Source organism: Amphiprion ocellaris, chromosome 2 (genome assembly GCF_022539595.1).
Source record: "Amphiprion ocellaris isolate individual 3 ecotype Okinawa chromosome 2, ASM2253959v1, whole genome shotgun sequence".
NCBI classification, from domain to species: Eukaryota; Metazoa; Chordata; class Actinopteri; family Pomacentridae; genus Amphiprion; species Amphiprion ocellaris.
The window spans coordinates 33,074,890-33,087,003 of NC_072767.1; the positions used below are offsets into that span (position 1 = coordinate 33,074,890).

Consider the following 12,114-nt stretch of genomic DNA (forward strand, 5'->3'; position numbering starts at 1 on the left):
AACCATGAGCTGCTCAGACCAGAAGGCCTTACAGAAACAGGTGGAACTTTACACAATGTTTATTTTTCCTGCCCCTGAAAATGGGAAAATCCACCTCAAACAGGACTTGAGTCCTGTGTGTTGAAGGTTCCCAGAGGAGTTTTAACAGCTATTAATGCTAAAGAGCTGTAGATTTATGTGTGGCGCCCTGCTGTGGTGTCATAAACTTTTTGAGCCAAGGAAATTCCACTAATCAACAGGTGGCACCAACATTTCAGAAAAGTACGCAAACATGGAAGTAAACAATGCTTTGTTTTTATATACAAGAGAATCATTCTGATATATATTTTTATCTTAAGTTGGCCAGCATGTTAGCAAAGTGTTGCCCAACTGTACACAGGGCAGAAAGAGTAGCTTTAGCATTCATTAACAATCATGTCTGTATTCACTCAAGAAATTTAAGAGGCAGTATTCACCTTTCTTGGAGCTCTGTCGTGTCTCTGTGGACTCCTGGGTGAAATATCTGTTTAGCTGCTAAATGCTACAATCACAGCTAGTTGCTAACTGTGTCTGTTGGTTTTAACAGAGCTTAGCTGACAGTACAGCTTGGGGTTGCACGCTTACTATTATTCTGATCAATACTGAGACCCTGATTATAAAGTGAATGTAGGGATACCATATCTTTAGTGCGCTTCGACATTTGAATAAACAGAGCACTGTTCACTTCATGTTATGTGGCATTCCTGCAAATGTAAAACAATTTACTTCAAAATAAGATGAAAAATAAATTCTTTCTCACTTGAATTCAGTGCATTTCCTAGAGGCAAAAAATAATGGTAGATGCTAACAAAGATACATTCAAAATTCAAGTCTGTAGATTTCTGCTAAATGAGGAAACCCAGACTAAATTGCCTTTACTGTAACTGCAGCAGTTACTATTGTGGGTAGTCACTCTGCAAATGCCCATTCTGAGCCAAGAAAAACTGTGTTAAATGCCATATCCACACTCTTCACACCACTGTCTTGATTTACTCCTCAGAGAAACATCTAGGTCTAGCATGTAGCTCTGTATAGTTGCTCAATGCTACACAATGTTCAACAGTCAGTTGCTAAGTGCATGTCTACCATTTGGTTTTAGGTTGTAGTGTGCTTTCAGGATCATCTACAGCAGCTGAAAAAGATGGCATAGGAGTGGCAAGAGGCTAGGAAAACAATAAAGCTAAAACAATGAGTTGAAATGTGCTGAAACACAACTCAGTCGAGTTAATAATGATTTTGCATTTATAGGTTGCATTTATAGTTGAGCTCATAAGGATACATGCAAAACCGTTCAAAAGTTTGGGGTCACTTAGAAATGTCCTTATTTTTGGAAGAAAAGCAGTTGTCTATTAAATTAATCAGAAATCCTGTGTAGACATTGTGAATGTGGTAAATGACTATTCTAGCTGGAAAGGGATGATTTTTAATGGAATATCTACGTCTAAGTTATTATCTCACAATTGTATTTGCTCTGTGCTTTCATGTTTTCATTTTAAATAATGCTACATATTTTACAAATTATGCAAGGGTACATACACTTATGAGCACAAATAGTCATTTAACCCGGTCTATGATGTAATAAATATTGATTACAGCAGCTTTAATTACATAATTTTGTCACTCAACAGACAAGCTGTGAGCAACAAAACCTGGATGAATAACATTAAAATTAAAGTTCTGTTTTAAGGTGGAACTTGCAGTTGAACAGGCCTCTGCAGCAGGAACCAGACTAGAGTTACATCATGAGGCTCACACTCTTCACTGCTGAGCCCTGAGGGTCGACAGTCCATGTCCACGTGCACGTGCACTGTTATTAGAGTGACACTGAACTACTCCCTCATCGCCTGAATGGAGCCATTATGGAGGTCTGTGTTACGAGGAGGCCCAGCTCGTACTGCGCTCTAATTGGCTGCTTTTGCCCAATGGTGAAACACAGTAGTGAGTTGTCTGTGTGAGGGCACACCCCGCTGGCCATTAAAGCTTCTGGACTGAGACACAAGGTGGAGGAGTGGGTGGGTGTGGATCTGTCCCAGTGGAGACTCTCTTCTCTAGTGAACAGCATCGCTCTGAATTTTAAGGACGTGAAAAACTTCTAAATGCCACAGTGTGCCAGCTCAGGCACCGCTCTGAACAGGGCTTTAAAAATGATGAACAATCAGCAAATGCGAAAGGGCTGCATGGTCCCCATAATGGAAAATCAATACAATAAATCATATTGTAATTCAGAATTCCTGCGAAGAATGGGACTGCACGTCAGCTGGAAAACATGCCAAAACTAGATGGGAGTGCTTTCCTCCGTTGATGTGTTGCAGTTAACAAGTCTTTATTCAGAGTAGGAGGATAATTTAGCCAGAGAGTCATTTTTCTGCAAAGCTGAGCTGCCTTGTTGAGATGAACTGCCTGCTTCTAATGACGAGGAGGGAGCCACAAAGCAGGCATGAGAAATAAATGAATCACACACACGACATGACAGCAGGCTTTTACTAAGAGGAAGTCGAGACAAGTTGCTGCGCAGGTTGATTCATTCCATCAAAATATAAATATGGAGAATATACGACTAGTTTATGGGGCTTTTACACCAAATACCACATCATGAAAAGAAATGTGCATCTCACTAAATCATGGTCAGCGTGTAAACAAAGTAGAAGTCCTGATACCTGGAAGGTACACTCCAGTGATTAAGTACTGCACTTACAAAAGAATGATAAAGAGTAGAGGCAGGAAGTACTTCTTCTGCTCAATGTGCATCCAGACACGAAGTCCAGGATCTGATACAAAAACAAAACAGTAACTTGACGTATTATACAGTATAATTTGGATTATTAATTAATTGAGATTCAATATACTGCAGCATACAGAATATAAGGAAGTGTGTAAAAATAAAGATTTAGTGACTGTCTAATGTTTGGTATGTAGGCGCCTGCAGTTGTCTCTAATTACAATTACTTTGATAGGCCTTGTGAATAAAGCTGAAGTCCCCCTCCAGGCATTAATTAAACCCCTAAAAGCTCATTTATGTACCACAAACAGTTGTTTTGTCTATAAAATGGCAAAAAATGATGAAAAATGTCAAGCGATGTTTCAAAAACACCAAGATGACTAGTCTATTGTTTTGTCCAGAACTCAAAGGTATTCAGGTCACTGTCATAGAGGAGGAAAGAAAATACCTTACAAGAGTACCTTTTTAAAAAAAATAAAAATACTCACATTTAAGAAGCTGCAATCAGAGATGATAAACTTTTTTCTTTAAAAAATTACTGAAACCAAAGACACACTTACTCTGTTTTTAGTCATTTGGGTCTATAACATGTCCAAAAACAGTGAAAATAATGACCCAAAACCCAGTATAACGTCCTCCAATGCCTTAGAAAGATATTCTGTTTACTATCATAGAGGAGGAAAAAAACTAGAAAATAATCGCATTTCTAAACCTGGAATCAGAGAATTTATTTTTTTCTTAAAATATTATTCAAATTGATTTGTCAATTGTCAAAATAGTTGACAATTTAATAGCTGACAACTACTTTATTAATCATTTCAACTCTAGTGCACATCAGTTTATTGGCTGTAATTGGTCAGCGTCTCTCTCTATTCCCATCTGTTGATTAGCACATCCCAATACACTTCCAATAATACAACACAATAGCACAGTTTGTTAAATGTAAAATTTCATATGTGGCTCATCAATCCAAAGAAATTGCATCTGAAGTGTCTTAGTCATTTAACAATAAAAACTGCCAAACATGATGGTTCCAGCGTCTCAAATCTTTGGATTTGCTGCTATGGCTGTGTTTCATATTATTTCAATCACTCTTCGTTCAGTTGCAAACGGTTAATTAGACAAAAACAAGGAGCCTAAAGACTTGGCGTCAAGGAAAATGTGAATGAAATTTCTTCTAAACTATTCTACGGAATAAATGATCAATCACCAAAATATAATGATTAAAATGATCCTTGGCTGCAGCCCTACAAACAGCACGTTGTGTTTAGCCTTCATGTGCGTTGAAACAGTCCCTGCTAAGCACCGTTGGACAGATGATGTCTGGTGACTGTGTACAAAGCATTAGTGAAAAGTGCCTGTGTGGCTCTTTGTGTGCCTGGAATACTAACAACCTGCTACACCTTTGCCATTAGGACATAAAAGAACGAGTAGGAGACGGAACAAGGAAAAAAGGAGGAAAAAAATGCACAAGGAAGTTGTTTTGAGAAAGCCGTCAAGGTAGGCATTGAGTTGAGCAGCTCTAAAAATACAAGTTCTTACATAACATGTGACTTTATATGTTTACCTCAGTGGAAAGCTTGAAGGTTTAGTGAAGGCTGGGTGAGACCTTTAGTGCTCTATAAAGACAAAGAGCACCTCCCTGTGCTGCGTTCACACCCAGTCTCATCACGTTTTCACCAAAGTCCAGCTGAAAACAAATCATTCTGGACTGACCAGCATAAAGTGACACTATTCTCATTACTGACATGTCCAGTAAGCCCATGTGCCATGTGAAGATTACATAAAATGATTAGTGGCTGATCTCCACCTGACAGCCACGATTCATCATGTCTGCTGGAACATGATACAGCATCTGTCACACATCCAATCCAAACCACATAACAGCCAACAGCATTCAAGACTGCACCAACTTTAAATTCACCTTCAATTTCCCAGCTGCATGCAATAATCTAAGAATGGATAAAGTTTTGATAAATATGAACAATTTCCTACCTGTGTTGGGTGGTTTGATGAGGTCCATGATGACAGAATCGGCTCCTTTGGTGTAGACGGTGATCTGATCCGTCAGAGGGTGTCGAACCACCACAGACATGCGTTTCCTGGTGGAGTCGAAGCCCAGAGTGTGCAGCAGCTCAAAGCTCAGCTTCCCCAGGTGAGGCAGCTCCACAGTCACCTGGTCGGGGAGACGTCCGACGAGGGAGCACTTGTAGGCCCGGGCGGCGTAGACCAGCGCAGCCTCATCCGGCGACTCAGCCTCGTAGCGCAGCTCTCCTTCCTCTATGTTCCAGGAGGCCTTTCCATCGTAGCTGGGCGGGACGGGGCTGAAGGCGTTTTCCAAACCTCCACATGAACGTTCCTCGTGCAGTTTGGTGAGCGTGCTCTCTGCCGATGGAGACGACAGCAGGCTGGAGCATCCCTTATTGGAGGAGCGGTTGGTGATGAGGCTGGAGGAGCTGCTGCTGTTGGAGCCGGAGGTCAGCCGGCTGGGGGTGAAGCGTTTGATGAAATCCTCGATGGTCTTAACTGGAGACTTCAGCTCAAACCTCATCCGGACCTGGAGGACAAAGAAAAGTTGGTCAATCACATCTGCAGCAGAACTTACAGATTGTAGCAGGGGCACATTTCCTCTTAAAAATCAATCTCGTCTTTACTCTGTCCACAGTTAAAGCAGCCTTTTAACACTGATTAGCAGTTCTCATTACAGAGTGACTGTAGACAAACTCTACAAATCTCACAACACCACAGAGGGAAACACATTAATAAGGGAAAAACATACCACATTCCATTTTTAAACAACATGTTCTGACTTCCTGGCTCTCTTTTGGACCAATCTCAACAATTTTCCAGCTAAGAGTTTGACCAGTAATAACCTTTCCCCTTAATTACTAAGGATTCAAAGAACGTATTAACTTAAAAAGTACATCACACAAGATTTGGAACATTTTTTTCAGTGTTTTTCAGTAGGAACACCCATAAACTCCAATGCAACAGCTTTGCCATTCATTCTACTTTTACAAATCTTCTACATTTTCAGTTTTTGTTGACATCAATAAAATATATTAATTCTACTTTAATGAGGACTCAGAAGGTTAGTTTGTGATGGTGTCATACTGGATTATATTATATTAAAGAGTGTTCTTAATATTTTGTCCACATCATTTACAGACATGAGGGGAGCAAAGCGTCAGGTAGAGATAAACCAGAGATTCATCAGTGAAACCCACTGCTTTCTATTGTGATGTATCACATTGCATTTTTAAGATCCATATATTCATATAATTGAATAATGTATCCCTAATAATTTATGGACTTTGTTAAAATTAAATTTGTGATATTTGTCAGCATTAAGATCTGTTGTTACAATTTTGCTACTTTTCACAAAATCCTGTAAAAACCAGAAGAAAAAAGAGAAAAGAAACCTGATTATTGTCTTGAACAGAGAGTTACTATCAACAGCTGAAAAATAAAGAAGAAAATTACACATCAGTAACATCAATGCTTGGGTTTTAGAGAGTTATATGATGAGTTTTATTCTACACGTGTGTATAAATACTCTAAAATTTAAAATTTTCCCAAAGCGGCACTCAGAGCAGCTGTGCAGCCACTCTGTTAAAAGCCTAATGTCAGCTCTCTATGGAGCTGCCACTACAGAATACACTTGAAAGTTATCAGTTCAACTGTCTGTAATCCAAACTGTATTAAAACTATAACTAAATGAAGAACTGTTATATTAAGTGTGCCAACACAATACCACCATATGAGCACGAGCATACGCACGCACCTCAAACACAAAGATACTCAATCTAAACGTCCACATACACCCGTGGTCTCAAATCCCAATTTTACTAAAAAAGAGTCCTCCGTTTAACCTAATGTGTCACCACATTCTTCTAACATCTATATGGTAACCCAGAAATAGATTTGATGTGTCCCAAGACACATTAACATCAACGAAGTATACCAAAAATACCACGACGTTTATGACATCAAGTCGGATTTTGCAGTATGCAAGCCTTAGCATGCTTTCTGGCCATTCAGACCCACAATCCTCTGTGCAGTTCCATCACATATGCTGCTGTGTCTTGAGTATAAACAAGTTTGAGCTGCCGAGAGTCCACAGACAGATGACAGCTCATTTCCAGCTACAGACTGTGATGGTCAAAGGTTAAGACAATGTTATGGCAATGAAGTGTGTCAAGAAATACTGATTACCGTAGCTTTAAAGAGAGTATTAGGGAACATGGGTAAATGCAAAGAACAAGAAAAACTTGACTGAAACCAGTGGACGGAGATTATTCATTAATCTATGATAACTTGTAAGAGGCTCATAAAGTGTGTAAACTACTTTTGGGAAACATTTCTTAAGCTTAAAAAGTTCTTAGGAGGGATTTTTATTATCTTTGAGAAAAAATAAGGCCCAGCTCTACTGGCACAGAAGATCTCAAACTGATGAAAATGCCCCTCCTGGCTGTAATCCTTCAGCCAATCCTTCATCCCAAGGTGGTGCAGTACAATAGCATAAAGAGTGACTCACTTTGAGGTCTCCTGGCAGCAGGAGCCACAGTTCTCACATATATACAAGTATAAATCCTTCAGGTGCTGGGTTAGCCACAAGGGCATCATCAGAAAATGTGAACAATTACACTGACACAAAGGACAACAAAGTAAAACAATAAAAAGTGAAAGAAAAGAAAACTTGAGACTGTGTCAGAGCCAGCAGTATTCTGCAGATTTACATTTCCCTCCATGTTATCAGATAACCTCCAAACAGAAACACAGCCTCACATAAATAATGTGTCACTGTGCACGGATTAATCTGTGCAGATTTGTGCGTCTGCCTGGCAGGACGGTTTGTGGCGAGGAAAGGATATCACCTCTGAACAGGACGACCACACCCAGACTCACACAAGAGCAAAACAAAACACGGATACGCAGCTTCGACTGGACCGAGCACATCAAAGATACACGCAGCACAACAGTGAAAGCTACGTGCAAACACAGGCTTTGTTGGATTTTGGAAAGGTTTTCGAATTATATAACAAGCAGCTTGAATTTGAATTCTTTTCATCAAAAGATGGAAACTACTCCCATGTAGTTAAAAAAAAGACAAACAAGAAATCGGGCACTTTAGAGAAGCCCTCCTGTCAGTGTTTTGGTAGTTTTTGGAAGCATATCAGTTGAATTTTTGGATCCTCTGTTGCTTTCTACATATTACTCTTGTTTCAGATTACAAAGGACTCGTAAGGAACAAAACACCAGTGATTTGTACTTTGGCTTGTTGGTAGATGGTGCATTGAGATGGTGTCTGTAGGACTCCATCCTACTGTGACACTATTTTCTGACAAAATGATGGCAGAATTAAGAATTACATAGTGTAACAGAAGCTTTGGGCAGTGGATCACAATACTTTTTAAATTATAACCACTTTAAAGAGAGACACGTCTATTTGGGATCTCCCAGTATATGTCTAAGAGCATAGAAACACCTAAAATATTAAGAAATTCACCAGAAAACTACAGCGATGACAGCAGCTCCATCAGGCTGCATCAGACATAGTGGTGCTTAAAGCGAAACGCCAACATCCACACAGCAACAATGTTTATGTGCTGATTTTTACAAGGTACAAAGTTTACTATTATCATCTTAGTTTAGCGTGTTAGCATGCAAACATTTGCTAATTAGCACTACAAACCAAGTATAACTGAAGACCAATTCATGCTTTCTTTGTTTCCGTAAGGCTCCCCATGGATCACCATGGAGATCCCACCCTGCCACTTACAGAACCCAAAGGATCTGCTTCCAGATACCACAGGACCGCCCTCAAAGGTGCCCAGAATTGCCAGGGCTGTTTGGCTGCAGTAGTGACACACACTCACAATAATAGGTAGATAATTTTAGTGTTGCGGCTGGTTGGTGTATATTTCCAGTGTTTCTGGGGGTACATCATTGCCTCTGTCTCCCATTGTCTCCTGTTGCATGTTTACTATCAAATAAAGGCAACATCTATCCAAAAGTACTTTTCTTTTTGCATTTTTAAAAGGTATCGTAGTTATAAAAGAACAGGGTAAATTAATTATTCACCAGATTAAGTACATTTGCTTGTAAAATTGTAACAGCACAGACACACTCTGATAAAAGGAAGGCTGATGTGGAGAGAAGCTTGTAAGTTGCATTCTGGTGGCTCCAGCAGGACATCACCCAGCCGCTGTTATGCTGTCAGCACGATATTACAAGCTCAGCTTCTTCACCAGCAGAACAGACACGTCTATTACAGTAATTAAAAGCACAGCCGGCTTTACCTGCTAGTTAAACACTCGGTGCCACAGAGATGCACACACAATAACAGAACACACTAGACTAAGAAAAGCAACAAACCAGAACAAAGAAGTGTGAAATAAAATTACGGCAAAATCAGTTTAATAAAAATCACACATCTGGCAGCATGTGTGATCAAATCAAGATGTAATCTCTTATTTCCAGGAGGAAGGTTTGACTGAATTGATTTAGCCGAGGGTTACCTTGTGCCTGGGCTGGTTGGGGGAGGACACCACCACCGTGTTGCAGATGGTGAGAGCGATGAAGAAATCAATGGTGTCGGAGAGGTCAGAGGGCAGCTGGGACATGGGCTGGCTGTGAAAGCGCATGAAGTCCATTTGACTGCTGCAGTCATTGACTTTGTCTAGAAGCTTAGGGTCAGGGGTGATATCTTTCTCCTGCGGGACAGAGCAGGTTTTATCAGTGAAGAGCCGACAGCATGAAAACAGCAGGACAGCAGAGGAAACTAACCATGGGGCTGCTGAAGGCTGTGTGCTTGGACAGGATGCTGGCTCGCTTGGCCTCCGCCCTGCTGCCCGTCCTGCGGTGGGACTTGGTGCTTTGGGATCGCAGCACCACTCGGGCGCTCTGGTGGCTGGTAACACTGTCCCGCCGGGGCAGGGTGCCGCCGTGAGACGTACACTCCTCTTCCTCAGAATCCATTTCTTGGTACATGGCAAGTCTTTTGGCTGAATAACACAAACACAGCATTAACAATGACTTCTGAATCCCAACATCCACTGGCAAGTTTATAAGGCATGCTATTATTCTGCCAAGGAACGCAGCAGAGTTATGACGATCGGCGTTCATTTGTCAGTTTGCCTGTTTACCTGTGCGCAACATTACTCAAAACCAAAACGGAGTTCAATGAAATTTTCAGGGAAGGTCAGAAATGACACAAAGAGCAAGTGATTAGATTTTGGCAGTGATGCGGCTTATTGTCTGGATCCACGGATTTGTTAAAGATTTCTGTATCATGGCGGGATACCGGCATGGCGTCGCTGTAACTATGACAACAAGTGAACACTACATCAGCTACCTGCTGACGATCACATGATTGCGATCCTACTACAAATCCACCACTCCGGACGTATTTGTTGGAAACCATACAGCGACTGAGCAGCTTTGGTGGAGTACTGCGCTCTCTGAATGCTTTTCTTGTCTCTAAAGAAGCCTTCAAAATTACACCATTTACTAGAGCCAAAACCTGTAAAACAATCATCACATTTTTACTTTCCAATAGTCCATGAACTACTCATCTTTCTTTTTGTTTGTTTTTTTTGAGAGAAAAAAATTAAGCAAATTAGGAACAGAATAAAGATTGCTATATTTTCTCACATGTACTGTGTAAAAATTAACATTTATATAGACACTAATGTTGTGTTGATGGGATAATCAGAGCAGTGAGGACAGTGTCAGAACAGAACAGATAATAAATATAAAACTGGTTTAATTTTTGACTTTTGAGTGTAAAATCAACGCAGGACTCTGACAGTATTTTTACCGTGTGATTTTAATAGTTTAGTGAAGAAAGCAGTTGAAATACTTCTACTTCTGACACAAACATCCAGAAATAGAAAAACTGAAAATAAAGTCAGTTTGCCTGCAGTCTCCAAATCATGAAATCCTGCTGCTCTGAATGTGAAACTAAAATGATACTCTGATTTTCAGATCAAACTCATAAACAGTCACAGTTCAACAAACGGCTGCAGAACACTTACTTCTTACTGACCTAGTTATTAGCTAATGTTCGCATAATTTAGTAAACTCCGTTTTCGGGCTGCTAGCAAACATAATGTACCTGGTTATCGAGGGATGAACTACAAGCTCCAGACGTGATGAGCGTTCACCAAATCTTTCTGCAGATTGACCGTGCTTCTGCTCTGACATGCAACGACTTGTTACTCTTGTGGCAATAAACATTTTCTGCATCAACTGTAGTGAAGTTCAATCATAGTTTTAAATGTTTATTTCTCCTCCATCATCACGTCTGTGTTGCTGCACAGAACTGCAGATGAATGACGGAGCTGCTCCACAGCAGGTGTTCCGTCTGTCGGAGCTACAGACTCCGAAAGACAGAACTCGTTGAGATTTAGAAAGCAAGGGCTCATTTAGAACCAGGGCCCATCCCTGACTTTGACGGGCAGTTTTGTCAAGAAAGTTTACCAAATCTAAGCTTAAAATAATAAGATTTCATTAAAATCCTGGACAAAAATAAACTGCTACGACTGAACTGATTCTGTAAAAAACTAAAAATTTTGCGCTCCTCCTGCAACAATTATTGATTCGGCTGTCACCGACTGTCACTTGATAAAAATTCTGAAAGTTGAACTGCAGGCTGTGTAAAATATAAATAGTAAAATATTAATACAGCTTAGTAAGGATGACCCAAGCGCAATCCCAAGATTGGGTGAATTTTGAAGTATCTGGTGTCTGCACATACCTATACTCGATACATTGTTTATATTTGTTTTCAAGCAGTAATGTCAAAACAACACGCAAGAATGACGGTCAGATGTTACTCTGAGATGCAGGATCGCCATCTTATTTAGACCCAATGTCATTTATCACTCGTTTCCTAGGTTGATGCCATTAAGTCTCTGTCACAGTGTTCCTTTACTAATGCTCTCTGCTTGCCAACATGGAGGTGCTGGTCTCTTCCACTTCTACAGTGTTAAACCATGACATGCTCCACCTGGTGGTGCAAACAGGTACTGAGATCAGATCGTGAGCTAAAAATACTCGCATTATGTAGAGTCACCATTTTTTCTTGTACTGGTAGCTCCTATGGGTACTTTGTATAATTTCGTATTTTTTTCAATTCTTGTAAATTAAAACATAAAATTTTCTTTGTTTCCTTTTTAATGATTTATGGCATTACAACTTTGTTGTAGTGCATAAAGATCATTTTTGAATTCCCTCCACTTGTAGCTACCACACAGTTGTATCCACTGAGGTGCAGGACTTTAAAATGCTGTGAAAAACGAGTCCATGGTGAGAAGAAATGTGACAGGAAATTTAAAAAATGGCCAGAAAATGCTTGGTATTCAGAGGAATAA

General features: G+C 40.2%; 1 protein-coding gene across 1 annotated transcript in view; it reads right to left on the bottom strand.

Annotated features, from left to right (window-relative positions):
- Window positions 1-12,114, bottom strand: part of atp10a (ATPase phospholipid transporting 10A) — a 49,660-nt gene that overhangs the window by 18,121 nt on the left and 19,425 nt on the right. Inside the window, exons 8-10 of the mRNA XM_023289101.3 lie at window positions 9,527-9,744; window positions 9,259-9,453; window positions 4,733-5,294 (exon numbers count right to left, since the gene is read on the bottom strand). Coding sequence (XP_023144869.2) covers window positions 4,733-5,294; window positions 9,259-9,453; window positions 9,527-9,744 — 975 coding nt within the window. The remainder of the gene's footprint in view (window positions 1-4,732; window positions 5,295-9,258; window positions 9,454-9,526; window positions 9,745-12,114) is intronic.